At 31.8% G+C, this 19,054-nt stretch overlaps 2 protein-coding genes across 2 annotated transcripts; both read right to left on the bottom strand.

Moving 5' to 3' along the window:
• Positions 1-331: 331 nt before the first annotated feature.
• Positions 332-3,659, bottom strand: LOC100789661 (uncharacterized). The gene is given in 4 exon segments (NM_001254160.2): positions 332-911; positions 2,594-2,764; positions 2,867-3,137; positions 3,247-3,659. Coding segments are annotated over 4 exon segments (816 nt in total). The 5' UTR covers positions 3,489-3,659; the 3' UTR covers positions 332-779.
• A 9,465-nt stretch (positions 3,660-13,124) lies between these two features.
• On the bottom strand, positions 13,125-18,335 carry LOC100811057 (NAC domain-containing protein 30). The gene is made up of 4 exons (XM_006589394.4): positions 18,029-18,335; positions 16,451-16,625; positions 15,982-16,253; positions 13,125-14,114 (listed from the first exon to the last, which is right to left on the bottom strand). The coding sequence occupies exons 1-4, from the start codon at positions 18,047-18,049 to the stop codon at positions 13,542-13,544; spliced, it is 1,041 nt and encodes a 346-aa protein (XP_006589457.1). The 5' UTR covers positions 18,050-18,335; the 3' UTR covers positions 13,125-13,541.
• Between the last annotated feature and the right edge of the window lie 719 nt (positions 18,336-19,054).

Genomic DNA, 19,054 nt, shown 5'->3' with positions numbered 1-19,054 from the left:
TAAATATATTATGAATAAACTATACTAGCGGGATCTTAGAAAATTTTATGTGAAATTTATCCAACATAAATAGTATATCGAAAAGTGTATAAATAATAGTTCTCAGTGCTAAAATTTAATAAGCAAATTCAACGTTTGATATGAAAGCAATGGAATGGAACTAAACAGCAATTCTTCAAGGGCAGATTGCAATATTTTGCTGATATTATATAAACATCAGCCCGTTTCAACCTAGGTTGATACGCAACATTGATATGGCTTTCTGGTCGAGTCTAGGTGAATGTTGAGCATCATACTGGACAAGAGGAAAATTTAATGACCGCAAGAGTAATGGTTGAAATTCTCTACTATCATATCTTATATTGAATACTACAGGGTGAAAAGTCAGATCCTATATGGTGAGAAGCACGTATGCATACAGTATGGCTAAACAATCACCACAACCTTCCTGATGACATCAAGGCCAGTATATGTGTAATTTATCCAACAAAGCCTCATAACCTTATCTGAATTGATTGTTCACCACTCAGCTAAGTCTACCCTTACTCTCTCCACACAATCAAAAAACAAAAAGGGAAACAAAAAGACTTAGGCTCCACCACAGAAAATAAAATGGGGCATATGCCACTGTTTAAGTTAATAACAAAATAACAATACATCCCTTTTCATGGATATCTTTCTTAAATATTATCTTCTCTGATCCATTGTCATCACCATCTAATTAGATCCCGTAACTTGCCTTTTGACAAAATGGATTGTGCAAACTGAGCCAGGAAACCTTATTCATATACTCGCTTCCGCTTCAGAAGTGTTGGAGCTATGGAAACAAAACCAATGAGGAAAAGTACCGATAATGTCTTAAAATCATATAGATCCTTAATTGACTTTAGATCCCCAAGGGCAAGGCCAGCCTGGTTAAACAACAATGGAGAGGTTAGGAGGGGTAATAAAAGAAGCAGAATAACCACAGCTACAACAAAAGCATGGACAGACCGTTCAAATGAAAGAAGAAACAAAATGTATGTGAGCAATCAACAAGGGAATTATTCTTATAACTTCAATTACACAATCCAGCTAAACAGTGGACAACAGAAAACACATTCTAAGCAGAGTTGTGAAAAAAGAATTTAGATGCATTTCTCAATATTGCAGTTCAATGGAACTACAGAATGTACAGCAGGAATCCTTAGCATTGCCTTTTCAATGTTAAACATTGCCAGTATAATCTTTCCAATTCCTCAATGTCCCTCAAGATAAACACTTGCTAAAGGTCTTGAAACCAAGGACAACCCCATGTTCTCCTTGAGATTGGATTCTATGACATCGAAAATCCTTAGCTTAATATTGTTTCTCTTTCTATTATCTTGTGTACTCATATATATGCATATTTGAACCAGAATTACTTCAATACAATAATTGAACTGTTCCCTTTAGAATAAAAAACATCATATTCCAATTTAAACAGATAGAGTTTACAATAAAAAAAAACTTCATATTCCCAGAGGATTGTCAATGTAAAGCTAATACACTAGGAAAATATCTTAAATCCTGAGTCACATGGATCTTAAGTTGATCATCCACCCAATACATTTTATAAGAAACATTAAAGACCCTTCATCCCTCATTTCTTCTTCTTCATTTCTAAGTAAGAAGATGAGATTTCAAACTCAAATATTTCTCTCTAAGTTAAAAGTTCCAAATATAAAAGCTCAAAGTTGTCAAAACTAAGATCCTACTTAGAATAACCTTAAAATCATACATAAAATTAAATAAAACTTCAATTAGAAGTACATAAGAAAGTCATAACTCACAAACTTGGTAATCGTTATAACTCTTAATACAAAAGACAATTTTATTTATTTATGTATATAAATATAAGTTGTACTACCAAAAGAGGACATTTTCTACAAAACCTATGTCTCAGCTGTTAGTCACATGGCCCAGCCCCACCTAGCAAAGTCTAGAGTACTTTCTGACTCAAAAATAACCACAGAACTTGCAATAAAAAAGATGAACAGATTCAAGTCAAATGCAACTGAGATTACAGATAGAAGGGTTCAAATGAAGTCGAAACAGATGGGAGAGAGGTTTCAATGCTGTTGGGCGAAGAGGAAAGAGATTTCAGGGCAAAATGCCATGTTTGTCTCATCCGGCTTGCCCAACTCAACCCACAAAAATCAAAATCACATGTATGCAACTTGAGCAAAGGGATTAGGGCAACAGATACTTTATTCAAACCGGGTGGCAAAATCTGACCCAGTCGGTTTTGGGGCTCCAAATCACTGGGGGTTTGCAAGTTTCCCCATCGATTCTAGTCCAATGCAGGTGGCAATCCTGCATTGGCTCGAGCATGGAGAAACAAGAGAAACAGTAGAATGGTGCAATCCTAGGTGCAAAATCATGATCTTCACAACCTTGCAAAAGCCTATAGGCAACTACAACAGACTAACTAAAGTGAACTCAAACGAAAAATAATCAAGGCACACGTATAATACAAACATCTGAATTTTTTTTTTTAAAAAAAATCAATTTCAGATAAACCATAAAAGCAAGCATATTCTAAAATGACAGCAAAACAGACACAGAAGCTTACTCTGACAGTAATATAAGAGGCTGGAACAAGCCCAATCAATGTCGCCGAAAAGAATATATGAAAGGGAACATCAACAATAGGAGACGCCAAATTGATGAACAGATTCGGCAATGTCGGGGTTATCCTCAGAAAAAGCATGTAATTCAGCAACCTATCCCTACGCTTTGCAATCTGATTCAACCACCCAAAAAACAAAACAAAATTCCACATTAACAACAACACCCAACAAATTCAAAATGTTGACATTGTAAAAGGGAAGGGACAAGGACAAACCTCAGCTTGGAAGAACCTTAGTTTTTCAGGCCACAACCAAGAAACCAAAGGTCTTCCAATCAACTTGGACAAAAAGAAACATGAAGATGCACCCGCAGTGGCGTTGAAAACAACCAATAAGATTCCTCGTACAACTCCGAAAAGCGCCCCAGCCAAGAGGGACATGAAGATTGTCCCAGGAATCATGAAAGTCTGCATGAAGATGTAGGTGGAGCAGTACCCAAGAATGAACTGCGCAGGGTGGTTACTCGCATACGCCGAAAGATGTTCCCTTTAACACAAAAATAAATAAAATAAATAAACATTTCATAAAATTAATTAAAGCAAATAATTAAAAGGAAGACCAAAGAGGCATGGATTATTATTGATTAGGGTATTACTTGAGGAGGCGAAGATCGGAGAGCGTGCGGGGGAGCTTGAGGTTGGTGTAAGCGGCGGAGGGCAAGGAGAGGTAAACGCAGAAGAGGCCGGTGGAGAACACGAAGAAGACGGCGACGGCGACGGCGAATTCCCACGTGTTCAGTGGGAACCTCTCCGATTTGGGCTTCTTGGCGGAGGGCGAATCGTCTTCCTCGCCCTTCTCTTCGTCCCTCGTCGCCGTCACATTCCTCGGCGCCGCCATCGTACGATCCAATCACACAAATCTCATCAGGGGGGGGGGATGTGGAATCGAATCGAGGAGAGTTCCAGGAATTGAATTGGGTGAAAACCCTAAGATTTGGGGCGCGGATGAGAGAGAGAAAAAAGATACTTCTGCGAAATTTTCGCTGCAATGCAATTTGATGGAGGGGGCAGCTTTTCAACTTTGAAGAACGTAAACCATTGAAGAAGATAGTGTGTTTTTTATTTTATTTTATTTATTACTACTTCTTTGTTGAAAATTTTCTAATATTTTATAAATAGAAAAAAATATATACTACAACATCATGTATGTTAATTGAACGATTTACAAGTATCTGGGCATCATGACCATTAATATACGTATGTAATTTATAAGTTTAATTAATAGTAACGAAATTGATACCAATCTCCTGAGAATTAAATATTCAAAATATATATGAATATGAAATATATTAAGGCTATGCAGGGTAAAGTCTCCTAACATGAAATGCTGACGCAGAGCTTACGTGAAAAAATAATATTTAAATGAAGTAAATAATAAAAAAATATCTTAATAAAAATTAAACTTATAATCATTTATTCATAAATAAAGTGATAAATCACTCACACTTATTTTATTTAATTAATTACATTAACATTATTTTTTATATATCATTAGTCAAGAATTATTATTAATTTTTAAATTATCAAAATTTATAGATTAAAAATATTTAATATATAATTTTTTAATTTTATTTTATATTATTTTATATAGTATCAACAACCTACCTAAACTCCACTAATGATTTTAGCCTTTCATTTAATGATTTTAACTCTTAACATTTGATTCAATTAATAAATTTAAAGTTACTTATTTATACTTATAAATAATTTATACATTTGAGACATAAGTGCATTTGTCAATCAGTCAATTTATGTTAATTATAAGTGTTTTCTTATTATCAATCAATATTCTCTATAAATTAAAATGTATAAATTTTCCTTTTTAAATACTATGATTATCACGTTTAGAAATTCACGAAATTGATGTTTTTCTAGTATTTATTTTACATATCTATTCTCTATTTCTAATTCCCTCAAGATAAGATAAGATCACAATTCCTATAGAAAACATATTTGAGAATATTCCTAGTATAAAACCCTTCAAAGTAAGATATCACTTCAAATTTGAATGTCCCTCTCAACTATATATAAATTACCTTCCAAATTTAAAATCACATTCTTATAGATAATTTATACATAATATTTGTTGTATATAATATAGTTGAAAGCATTCTACATTTGACGAGAATCTAATGAATTTTAGAAGAATATTCTCTCCGTATATTAGAAGGGAAAATTAAAGAACAAACCATTTTTTTAAAAAAACTCAACATATAGACTTTTTTTTTTTGACAACCACATATAGACATTAATTAATCACCATAAAGTGGGTCTGTGGGAAATAGAGGTGTCAATCTCAACTTGCTCAAAGGAAATTGCTAAATATGCCTCCCCTGCTTGTAAAATACAATCCTCTTATGTAATTTTATTTATTTATTATCAAAATTATCCTTTCCTGGAAACTAAATTATAAAAAGTATTAAAATTTTAATATATCCAAAAATTACTTTTCAAAATTGTTATGCTTTTCAATAAATTAATTTTTGCAAGTGTTATAATGCTTTCTAGAATTTACTTTCTCAAAGCAAAAATAATAATTCTATGTATTTGTCATAAGAGACACAAAGTAAGACTCCCTAAGCATGTCATCTCAAAGTTTACTCTCTACATTTCCATGATGCATTTATCCTTGATGTTAGTCCCCCCCCCCCTACTACGTCTCCATCTTTGATGAACCCTTCCCCTAAGTAGGGGTGGGTATACAGGTTTAGATTCACAGATTAGTCTGTTAAGCCCATGGATCGTGCCGATAACAGGCCTAAAAGTCCCCATAACAATAGGTGAATTTGAGCCTAGTCCGCGAAACCATTAGACTTTGTGTGTTTTGTAAGGCTAGGAGAGAAGACTCACTCAAAATGTCAAAACTTACAACTCAAAACCTAGCCTAAACAAACCCTTATTCCTCGCGTTGCACCTCCAGACCTTCTTTTCCCTGCATTGGTTGTGCCACCATGGCATTATTTGATTGTCATGCTCATACATTGTCCACTCCCTGGTAGCACTCACACTACTTACGCCTTCACACGTTGTGGTTGCAGTCAACCTCGAACTCATGATGCACCTCCATATCTCATTGGTAATGCACTAGCAATGTCGTCGTGGCTTTCTCCTGCCATCGTAGTGCATAGTCCCTCCCTAGTTGCACTCGCACATCAATGTTTTTATCCGCTCTCACAAATCGTTGAATCATCCTTGGTCGTGCCACCTCCATCCCCTTTATCTTGTTGTTGTTGCACTACCTTCATCGTGCCTTTGTCACAACCAATTATGACTTCACTAAGACACTAACTTGTAACTTCAATTCTTGATCTTGCCATCTTGGAACCTCATGGGTATAAACCCTTCTTTTTGTTTTGTGATTGTAATTTTTTTTTTTGTGAATCTAGTCTATTTGTGTTGAAATGTGATTATTTTTCTTTTCTTGTGGTTGTTCTGCTTCAATTTTGTGGTCTATTTGTGCTGAAATTTGGTCTATTCAATTTTGTGGATTTTTTGTTTGTGATGATTTTATGATTCCTTATTATTTCAGCTTTAATTATTAAACCATGGAATCTTTTGAAGCTATGTTCAATGAAAATGTTGAGGTTGATGTTGAAGTAAATGAGAAGAATATTTCATCTAATAATGTTGAAGAAGATAAACTTAATGATGAACCTGAAAGGCCAAATAAAAAGGCTAGGGATCTATCTTTTACTATGTGGATTTTTTTGAAAAACATGTTAAACATCCTAATGGGAAATCAAGGGCCCAATGCAAATATTGTAAGAAAAACCTTGTGGGTGGTAGGAGTGAAAGTGGAATCTTGACTTTATTTCGTCATATGAAAAAATGTGAGAATAAGCCACATTTAATTGTAGAGTCTGATGTTGGAAAACTTATGCTTGATCATACTGGAAATTTAAGAACTAGAATAATTGATTAGGATGTGATAAATGAGTTGATTTCTATGATTATAATTGAACATGATCTTCCATACTCTTTTGTTGAACATATGAGATTTAAAGAGTTGATTCTGTATTTGTATCCTGAAGCTAAAATACCTTTTAGGTGTGTTTCCACTTTAAATGTAAACAAATTGTATGAGAATGACAAGCAAAAGTTGAAACAAGTTTTGTGTAAACTCCTTGATAGAATAAACTTGACTGCAAATGTGTGGACTTCTTGTCCTATTGAGGGTTATATTGCATTGACTACACATTTTGTTGACAAAATCATATATGGTTTTTTAGAATATTGGGGGATTAAAAGAAAAATCTTTTCATTGACTTTGGACAATGCATCTTCTAATAATAAAATGCAACACTTTTTGAAAGATATTTTTTTTTGTTTGCAAATTGATGGTTTATTATGTTGTGGTGAATATTTTCATATCCGATGTGTTGCTCACATTTTAAATCTTATAGTTCAAGAGGGGTCAAAAGTTGTTGGCCATGCTATTCATAAAATTAGGGGGGAAATCAAGTATGTTTAAGGGTCAAAGGGAAGAATGAGGATTTTTTAGAGCTTGTGTTGCTAAAGTTGGTGGTATTACTACCAATATGGGTTTACTAGGTGGAATTCCACCTTTTTATGCTTGAGAGTGCACTTTTGTATCGTCATGCTTTTAGTAGTCTTGAATTTGAAGATATAAGCTATGTGAATTGTCCCACTAATGAAGAGTGAGATACAGGTGAAAAAATGTGTGAATTTTTGCAACCATTTTATCAAATTAATGAATTGATTTCTGGTTCTTCTTATCCAACATCTAATATGTATTTCATGTAAGTATGGAAGATTGAATGTTTGTTGATTCAAAATGTGAATAATGAGGATGAGACAATTAGAGACATGACAATTGAAATGAATAATTTTTTGATAAATATTGGGGTGAGTATAGCATTGTGCTTTGCTTTGGATGCATTCTAGATCCCCAATTCAAGTTTAATTTTTTGAGATTCTGTTATGCAAAGCTTGGACTTGATCAAATGGCTATCCAAGCAAAGTTGAAAGTTGTGAAGCACAAGTTGTATACTCTATATAATGAGTATGTTAAGTTGTTTTCAAAAGAAGCAACTTGCAATGCTACTTCAAGTCAAACTTCATCACGAAGGACTTCATCTGTTACTACTTTTACTAGTGAAAACTCATCATCACAGTGGAATGTTATGAATGTAAGTTTATGTTCTTCTTTATTCTTTTTATTGTGATTCTTGTTTATTGTTTTCCTTTACTTACTATTTTTTAAAAATAACGTAGGAGTTTATTCAGTATGAGGATAAAAGTTTGTCAGATGTGGATAAATCTCATTTAGGCACATACTTGGAAGAACAAAAATTGTCTTCTCAATGCCATCCAAATTTGGATCTTTTGTAATATTGGAAGAATAATAAGATCTAGATTTTCAGAACTTGCATTAATGGCTTGTGATGTTTTAAGTATTCAAATTACAATTGTCGCTTCCAAATCAACATTTAGTATTGGTTCTAGGGTGCTTAATAAATATAGAGTTGCACTTCTTGCTGAAAATGTGCAAGTTTTGATATGTACTAGAAATTAGAGATTAGGATTTGATGTCCAAAGTAAATTTATTATTATTTTTTTATCATATGTTACAATGAATTATTATTTTTATCCTTTTAACTAACTTACATTTTACTTATGATGTTTGTGATGAGTTGTAAGAAAAGAAGATAAGATCACAGAGATTGAGAAGGATTATCAAGCTACATCAAACATTTAGTCAAATGTTTAGTTGCTTGAATCTATGTTTAGTTGGTTTTGTATTTAAACATTAATATTTGGTTGTGTATTTGAACTTTGACATTTGGTTGTGTATTTGAATTTTTACATGGTCAAGACTCACTTAAGACATTTTGAAGCTTTTAGTTTTAGTATTGAGATTATTTATATGTTTTGTTGGTATATTTGAGTGTTATAGATAGATTTTAGTTTAAAATAATGAAGGAAAAAAATTATAATTTTATAAAAACAATTTGCCAAAAACATATATATTTTTTAATTATTAATTGAGTCTGCGAATCAGATACGAATCTAAAAGAAAATAATTTATTTTGTGGAATGAATTTACCTGATTCGTTTAAAATGTGAGTTTCACCGGCCATACCTTAAAACTGATCATACTCACCCTTATCCCCAAGTATATAATTCTTGAGTACCATTTTGTTGCCAACATCATCACCATGCTCAAGTGTTTTTCATTGTCGATACCCACGCACAATCATTAAACTTTTATTTTATTTTCTTATATTAATTATAGTAATACTATTTATTTCAACTGCTATATAATTATAGCAATTATATGTTAATTTTTATTAACTATGTTAAAAAAAATTGGTACAATTTTAATTAATCCGTAGTATGTTTTCTCATTTACACGTTGAGTTTTAAATTGCTTTTAATTTGATAGAAAAATTAATTTTAGCTATAAATTATTATTGATTTTACTTATCATAGTATTAAATTTTTTCCCCGCTAACAAGTTTTTTCTAGTTCCGTCCCTGCCTACGTAATAAATAAAAAAAATCAGGTTCCTATGCTTTGCACTATCACAGGCGATGAAGGGATTTGTCAAAGGTGAAGGCGTAATGAGAAGATGACTAACATAAAAAAGAAGTGCTTTTATGAGATTATTGAGGGCGGACTCCGAGAGGACGATGTTTCTGGAGTCCTATTTCATGTCTCTCTCGACAAATCCATACCATCCCTGTTTTTGCTTCCATAAAGTCTTATATCGCTTCGAACAAATAGTTTTTGAAAAATATTATAACACATCTGGAAATTAGTTTACTAAAGTATTAAATTTTAATATTTTATAGAATTTAGTTTCCAGAGAAGGATAATTTTGAGAATAAATAAATAAAATTACATAAAGGATGTGCATATAACAAATAGGAAAGGTGGATTTAGCAATTCCCTTAATAGTTTGGTGTGGGACGAATCTTTGAGACATTTGTTTGGTCCAACAGAACAAATGTCTTGGGGGGGGAGTTGTTATTCTTACTCCCAAAATGCTATTATTATTATCTATATTAGTTTTTTTTTTTCCAAAAATATTCTTTTTTATCAAACACAATTTTATTACACATTTGTATAATGAAATCGTGCTTTCATTGTATATAGTTGGGTGTGAAAAAAAAAACTAAACAATGAAAACACAATTTTATTATACATTGTATAATAAAATCATATTTTTATTGTTTATTAATAAGGTGAAAAAAATTAAATAACGAAAATACAATTCAATAACAAAAATATAATTTTGTTGCATAATAATTAATAGTTCAACTTAATCATATTTTCATTGTTTTATTTTTCTAATTGTACTTGCTAAAACACAAACTACTCCGGCATCCCAATCCCCCTAATCACCATCCCAAACTCATTTAAAATACCTCACACCTCACACCAAAACCCATAAACCCCTCAACAAAACCTACAACAAAATCCAACAAAATAATAGGAATAAACCATACAACCACCATCTCTCGTGCTAGATCTAATTTCAACCATCAACATAGACGAGACGTGGTGTGCATGATGCAACGTGCCACAACACATATCTCGACAGGCACAAGGTTGTTGGCGCAACACGAAGGTGTCATACTTGTTGCATTTTGAGGGATGATTTAGGTCTCTCTTTATTGACGTTTTATGTCTCTCTCTCTTTTCGCCTTTCTCAAATCAAATTTGGAAAAGGAAAGGATGATAGCATTAGCAGGACGATGGAGTTGTTTAGGGTGAGAAAATAGAAATGAAAAGTTGGGGGAGAGTGGCTGAACAAAAAGGAGAAGGGGAGGGTGTAACATACCGATGAATCACACTAGAAAGAGAGAGATTTAAAGACTGTGTAAGTATGAGACTATACAATTGGTTATGACTTAAAAGATTTAATTGGTACTATTTATACTAGCAAGATGCATTTATTTTTTGATAACTAATCACTTAAGAACTTCATAGTTAAGTATGTTTGATTTGCAGTAGATATGAGATGGGTGATCTCCTGGGAAGTTTTTCAGAAAATGTGCAAGTAAGGACAAAACATGCTGAAAAGTCTCGTGTTGATTTGTGGGGACAATTATTGATCTTGAAAGTAGTCGAAACAAATTATCGAGGTCTCGGAAAGGGCTACTTACAGAGGGTTTTGATCAGTAAAAGGTTTTGATTAATAAGAAAGTTGAGTGAAGTGTCATCGCGTGAAATATCGTAGTGTGAGAGCCGAGCAGAAGCTGATGTGCATGTAACATCTCGATGAATCACACCAAAAAAAGATGAATTAGGAATCCAGATGTTGTGTAGGTATGAGACTGTACAATTGAGGATGACTTAAATGAATTAATTGGTATTAGTTATACCAACAAGATGCATCTACTTTTTGGTAGCTTATCACTTAAGAACTTCACAATTAAGCTTGCTTGGCTTGGAGTAGTTATGGGATGACAACCTTTTGAGAATTTTTTCAAAAAACGTATGGGTGAGGAGAAAACATGCTAAAAAATCTTGTGTCATTTTGTGGGAACAATTAAAGGCATTACAAAGGGGTGTGTGGAAATGAAACTAAAGATAATCTTGTAATTTCAAACGTTTTGGTAGTGAGAATAACAATCTCATGTTTTGGTGCAAAAATATTTGGAGCACAACAAGACAAAAAAAAAATTATGGGACCAAAGTAATGACTGGACAAAATCTTTGTTGGGTTAGTTTATTCAGGAAAAAAAATTGAGCTTATATCTATCATACGTTACATATCCACTTCACTAGAAAAATAATTGATGCCATATTTATTAACAGAGAGAAATTTTTATGTATTCTTAATTAATAAACAAAATACTTGACACATAAATTATTATTATTGGTAATAAAAATAAAAGTAAGAAGGTGTGAAACGAATTTTTAGCAGGAAAATAAATACTACAGTACTGTATAAGAGGTTTATACGTGTCCATATAAAATATTGTTTATTTTGTATAAAAAATATTATTTATTAATATATGGATAATAGAAGTGTGAAAAGGATATCATCAAAGATTGGTTGAAGTCCCTCCAACCATGTTCCGCACTTTAGCCATAGCCTCCCCATTTACAAGAACGAAACATTATATTGCCCAGTTTAATTTCTTTCTATTTTTTTTGTACAGGCTTTCTCAAAATTTCATAAACTACTAATAGTATGCAATATTAATAAACTAAAGAAAATGATACTTTCTTACTATATATATATAGTCATGTTTTACATGCAAATTTGTTTCAGACCACTAGCTAATAATTGGATTTCTACTTTTAATTTATTTAACGATTCATATTTCTCAGTTCACACATGTCCCGCACCTTTTCTTTTAGAATAAAGTCTGTAATTTCATTCAACAATATTGGTCATGTCCCACACTTAATAAAATACATTTTGAAAACATACCTTCGTGATTGATGTCTGGTTGACAATGCTGAAGTCAATATACCAGTGACATTAGCATTTTTCTCCATTGATCTTTCTCTCACAAGATACTAATTGATTAGGGGTGGGGTCTGACCAAACGGCTAAAGGATGTGGTCCTCAACCTCTCACCACTAGAGAGAATTAAAGGATATAGTAGGTATCTCATATCCTAGCCAGTAGATCATGTTGAAATAAACTTTAACAAAACTGAAGCCTACGTTTTATTAATTACCTCGTTAAACACACTAAAAACCAAGAAAGGATTAATAAAATAGTTTCATTATTTTTACATCAAAAAAAAGATTGATACTATGTGTGATATTATATATAATTTTGTGTCTCCTTTTTTTTTTTGTTTAAACACACAGTAAAAAATACACTTTAGATTAAAGGAATAATATTTTCTCTAATAAAATACTTAGAGGGGAAGGCTAATATGATGTTGAGTAAAATCTTAATCGCATCTCCCTTTTACGTCTATTTATAATTAAAAATTAACACATTGATAAAAAAAATATAACAATTAAGAAAGAAAATGATATTTTTAATGATGCATTATCTTTTAATTAGAGGAACAACTAAAGGTTCAGATTTGAAAAATAGGAACAAATTATTAATTCCAGCCCCTCTAACACAACATATTGTCAAATGTTCTATTACTAATATATAAAAGAGTAATATTTCTCGTTAAAAAGTTTCACAATATTTTTTACATGTATTTTTTTTTATAAAACAAGTAACTTATTATTTTCTTGCATATCACTGATTTTATCTCATTTCTTTCCTCTCTTTTGTCCCTCTCAATTTTGTAAAAGTTGGAAGGTATTGTTAAACTAGCATTACTTTTAAAAATTTCATCACAATCACAATTAATAGTCCTCATACTTGATGTTTCGAGCATTATGCCCTTGAAGTAATAAAGAATGATGGTGGTCTCATATATATAACGAAAGAATGATATTATGCCCTTATGTTAAATATATATATATATATATATATATATATATATATATATATTGATGAATAACACAGAATGCTCTCACAAAATACAGATGATTACGTATAATTGATTAAAGCAAAGAAAAGCCACACTATGCATGTAATAAAGAGAATGTACATTTATAAGTGACATAACCAAGGTAGGACAGTAAAAAGTTATGCTTATACCCATAAAAGAAAAAAAGAAAAGGCTTATGATCTTCTGAACTCTAATACAAAGGATCAGAGATTCACTCTTCAAGCAAATCTCCTTTATCACGTAAAAATATATATAATATCATCATCACCTAAAAAGCTTTTTGGTAATATTCAATCTCCCAGCAACAACTTCTAAATTAGCTTATGGTAAGATAAATGGAAAACTATGATATAATGAATATTATATATCCATCATATCTTACTTAGAGACTTTATTTATTAATTTGGCTATGGATTATGGTTGGTACGTGACACACAAGTTAATTATGAAGAATCAGGGAAGCATCCAAGGATATGACTAGCTTGATCATGGTTATGGGGCATCATCAAGGGCAAGTTTGGATGTGAAAAATAAGCTGCATTATCACTCAATTGAGACCCAAACAAGTTGTCCAAGCTCTTCCAATCGATCCCTTGTGCATTGCTATTGTTACTCCTTTCATCACTGCAATATTCCTCATTTGTTAAGCCATTATGTTGTTGTTGGTTACATTCTTTGATTGCCAAACTTGCAGTGGGACTATCTAGCTGTGGAAGCTCAATGAGTTGTTTGTCCATAATAGCCACAGTTTGGTTTGATAGAAGATTATTCAGGTGTTGCTGATGATCCGAGCTGAAGGGGTGACTAAAACTTGTACCTTCAGCATTAGGGTGAGGCACATTATTTGTTTCATCCAAAATGTCAGCAATTGATAAGGGTCTTGATGAATAGCTTTGAATTTGGTCTCTGAAAAAGTGTTGTTGTTGACTACTAGTACTGCACCATGGGTGGTCAAAGCCTGGCCTGTGACTTGGACTAGGCTTTCGAAATGCTCGGCACACAACCCATCCTTCTTCCTGCAATATAAATAATTTGCTACCAACTTCAGCTACCTATATATATATATATATAATTTTTCATGATATTGAGATGAGATACGTTCTCTGTATTATTATTAACATAGATAGTATAAAGAAGGACAAGCGTGTCGTAATTTGCGTTTGCCACTTTGAGCTTTATCAAAGGCAAAGTGCCTTTGGAGAAAGTGGAGGATATCTTTTCATTACATGTTTGAAATTTTGTTGAATGTAACGATTCCTAAAGATGCATTCTATGTACTACCTCTTTAAATTAATAATATTTTTTTGACTATCCAAAATTTTATACCCTACCTCTATACTCATGTACTTGTTATGGATAGAAAGTGAGAAAATAAATAAAAAGTAATTAAAAGTATAATATAGAAGTTGGAGTGTGATTTTTTTAAACTTTATTTATCAAGTATTGCTTCGTTCTTGAAAAGTTTATAATATTAAAAAGTGATTGAAAAGTAAAGAAAAAAAAGAGTGAATATTAATTTTTTTACTATAAACAAAATTTAGTAAAAAAAAGATATTATATTTACATAATTTTTAATAGTCTTTCACACTACTTTCACAATAAAATGTCACATCAATATAGAAAGAAAAATAAATAAATTGCGTTTTATGATAAGTGTAAAAATATTACTGAAACTATCCTTTTGTTACTTTGTATCATAGGAATAGAGGTGAACTACAAAGCAACTCTTGTTGCAATAATTAATTAGCTACAAAGTTTTCCAAACTTAAGAAATATTCTATATATATTAATGGATATATATACGTACGTGTTGCGTATATAACTCAAGCATATGATGGTCCTCAGTTTTTATAATTAAATCCTCATATCATGTGACATATATATTCATTTTTTTCAATGTTGAATATCTTTTATTTTTATTTTAAAAAAGCTTCTATTAAGATGTGTTATTATATTAAAAAAACCATTAACACGTCGTTTTTGTTTGATTTGATAATATAAGAAATCTGATATGATTGTTGTCATAAAAAATTTAATAAGCATGCTTTTAATTATCACTACAGTTTAACAGCAAATGTTTAACTCGTGCGATTACGATAATGATTAAGAAAATTAAATTAAAAATATTTATTAAAAATAAAAGTGTTCATTATTTCAAAATATTAAAATTATTTAATACTAGTTTAAAGTAACTACACAAATAATTTAATATAATATATTAAATATTATATACTTTAAATAGTATATTTTATAATACTCATTAAAAAGATCATTTACAATTGAAATACTGAAACGAAAGAAATACAAAAATGAAGCATTTATATAGAATTTCTCCCAAAAATAATTTTATAGATAATCTATTAACGTTTGAAATTATGACAGGAAAGAATTATATTATATATATAGAAAAGTGACAGGATTTTACGATATTAAAAGAAGTTAGTAATAATCTTTGATAGTTTTTCTAATACACTGTTTATTATTGAATTAAATTCATTAGTCTTATTTAACAAAGCGTGAAATCCATATTTATTTAATATGGAGAATTTTAAACAGAAATAAAAAAATCGTGGGAAAAAATGTGTTCAAAAGTGTGATACCATTAATAATGCTGCAATTTGAAAAAGATAGTGTGTATGTTTGAAAATGAATATGAAACAGGAAACGCAGTGTTTGACGACCCTATTTAATAAAAAATGACATGTTTGCCTTCTCCTTAACTTACGTAATGCATAATAACCAAAAAAACAAAACTTACGTAATGCATACGAATACATAATATTAGAGTAAACGCATTATTGGAAACTACCATTGAATTATATAAAGACCTTCAACAATTGACAATGGTTGATATGATTCAAGAGAGAGAAGAAATAAACTTGCCTGTGGAGGGCCATGTTCAGAAGTTTGATGCCTATATTCATGCATAATCCAGTCTGTTTTCCTTCCATTAGGAGCACGTCCTTTGTAGAACACCAAGGTCTTCCTCATTCCTATGATTCTATTTTTGGACATAACAGCCTTGTCTCTTCCCGTTGCTTTCCAGAATCCAGCAGCAGTTGCCCTGTTAGTTCTTGTCCCTGTTGGATACTTCTTGTCTTTATGGCTGAAAAAGTACCACTCATTCTGCTGCTCATATCCTAGCTTGCACCTATCTGCATATTTCAAGCACATCTTGTAACTATAATGTCATATGCATGATATGTCTTTGCTCCATGAGTTTATCAAATTTCTAAAGTTGACTTTTGTTTTTTTGAACTATAATTACTTAAAGATGATTAATTATGTCCCTTTAAGTGAACATATTGGTGTCAAGCAAATTGCATTGTGATAACTAAATATATATATATACCTTGTATGTCCCATGGTTCCATTTTGTAGAGATCAATCTCAACAATAACATCTAGATCGATTTTTAGCGAGTTTATCTTCCTCTTGAGGTAATACCCCACAAGCTCGTCTTCTGTGGGATGAAATCTAAATCCTGGAGGCACACATGATTCCATGTCAATTGATGATGATCTCTCCTGAAAGAAGCAAATTAAAGGAAAAGGAGTCATTATGTTACCGTTTCAATTTGATATGCATATATAAAAGTTTGTGTTAGTTCTCTTTTTTTTTTTTATCCGTGAAAATTAAAAAACTTATAATAACTCATATATCCAACTCAATCAACTGAAATTAAATCTTTTTAACTTATGTTATGTTGTTGTCTTTTACATGTATCAAGAAAAAAAATAAAAATATTATTATTATTATCAAACATATAAATATGATACTCATTCTTTTGGCCAAGGCCTAAGAGTAAAGGCAGCACTGGAAGATAAGGAAAAAAATTCAGTGGCCATTGGTTATGCGTTGCTCTTCATCAAAGTCATAATAGGTTACAAGCTTATACTAGCTCTAAAAATAACTCTAGGGATGAGATATTTAGAAGTAATGATGATGATGATGTATATATAACTTTGTTATTGGACCCAACAATTGTGAAGCATGTGCAATGACAAAATTGGCAGACCATGTGTGGAACCCACCATTAGTAAAACAAATTAACTAACAAGATAGGTCTATGATTAATCCTAAGAAGCTCTTTTGATTATGCCTTTATTTGCATGACATGAGAAGTTGGCAAAAGTATATTGAACATAAAAGTTGGCCGAAAAGCTTGACTTAGCTGTCACAAGCATGTCACATTTCTTTGAGTGCAGTGCACTCCCTACGCCTGCTGGTGGTGGAGAAAGACCTGCCCCTGTCGTGATCACAAATTCACGACCACCAGGCACACACATGTAGCCACCATGATACAGATAAAGTTCCACTCATCACCTTAAGCCAATTTTCATAATTTTATTCCAAGGACACAATCACTAGTTAGTTCACTACCCATGGTTTTGCTAAACCTTGACATGACCAAACCAACCCTAACTAGCTAAGTAATTAATACTAATAGATTTAATATTTAATTTTCTCTTGGTAATGGGGGAAACTATTTCATTGATGGTTTGAAAATTTTCGAATTAATCATATCATTCTCTCTTTCTACACTGTTAAGATCACGATACACGCACGTTCTCAGTTGACAAAAACCAAAACATATCAGACTTTGGATTGGTGCATGCCTTTCATTTTTATTCAGAAAACTAACAAATGTGAAAGAAAAGCAAGCTATAGAGATCCATTTAACATTTTCAGGCTTGTAGTTAGACATGGATATAATACAGTAAGACATCATCAGAAGCTTTAGTTCCCCTTTTTTGTAAAACAAATTAAAAAAAAGCTGTATATAGTTCCCTTGAGAAAAACCCTCCAAAAGGTTATCGTTACCAAATGGATTCAAGGATGTTTCAGACTTCTCTTGACATGCTGTTCGGAAAAGAAAAAAAGAAATAACCGTTACATTATGGACACTACAAATACATAGAATACTCACAGGAATTTGGGTTAATGACATCTTCTTGAGTTTGCAAGCTACAGGCGCACTGAAAATAAGATTAAGGGAATTAAGATCGAGAGAGAGAGAAAGAGAGAGGGAGATGTGTTGAAGTAAGGAGAAGGCGAATGTTTGTTTAAAGAGAGGTAGGAGAGTTATATATATGTATTTGCAAGAGCATGGTATCAAGAGAGAGAGAGATCAGAGAATGTTGTACAGAAAAGAAGCAGAAGAATAATATATATTATAAAAATATATACATATATAGAAACATATTGTAGATGAGGTTATTGATTGCGCGTGGGGTGGCAGATAGATGGAAAGGTCTTTGTTTGGACGGCGTGACACCGAGTTTTCACGCCACCCCCCCCCCTTCCACCGTTATATTGTACCCTAAGCCTTTTCAATTCCACCACTTTAAACAACAATGCTAGCTACTGTACAGTGCTCAGTTAATTTTAACCATATACTATTACTGTTTATATTATTATATGTAATATGGATCATATATAGTTTTTATAAACTTTTCATGGTTTTAAATAACAGTCTCCAACGCTAAGGTATTTCGACATTTTACAATTATAATTATGATTATATAAGTCATATTTTCTCATAATATAAAGATTTTCTGGTTCATGATAACTGTAATTTAAAATCATATAAAATCATATGAAACTGGTATTATATACTATATATGCTAATGATTTGATGGAGCACTAGATCAGAGGCCCTCTCACTAATTAACATATTAACACAAATAGAGTGTGTTACATGCATGTCACATTCTCACATTCTCCTCTTCGATCCTTCACAAGTGAGGTTTCACAATTGTTTGTTTGGTGCGCCGTCCCTCTACATTTGGCACCATTGCTTTTTTGACATGTGAAAGCTATGTCAGACTCCTAAGCTGTCCATATCAACATGTTAATCATTTGTGTCTTGTGGCTTTAGTGTTTTCATATGCATACCATAAGACCTCCACCAAAGTTTATCCGATTATTGTTTAGCGCAGGTGTGGTTTTGGTT

The sequence above is a fragment of the Glycine max genome, chromosome 10 (genome assembly GCF_000004515.6).
Source record: "Glycine max cultivar Williams 82 chromosome 10, Glycine_max_v4.0, whole genome shotgun sequence".
NCBI classification, from domain to species: domain Eukaryota; kingdom Viridiplantae; phylum Streptophyta; class Magnoliopsida; order Fabales; family Fabaceae; genus Glycine; species Glycine max.
This window is presented reverse-complemented; position numbering and strand designations above follow the sequence as displayed.

Bases quoted from the DNA above. Each gene is read 5' to 3' on its own strand.
- LOC100811057 (XM_006589394.4), bottom strand. From the start codon at position 18,049: ATGTCATTAACCCAAATTCCT. The intron at 16,254-16,450 runs GTATATATATAT...TGAAATATGCAG, and splicing joins GGAACCATGGGACATACAAG to ATAGGTGCAAGCTAGGATAT. The intron at 14,115-15,981 runs GCAAGTTTATTT...TTTATATTGCAG, and splicing joins CTGAACATGGCCCTCCACAG to GAAGAAGGATGGGTTGTGTG.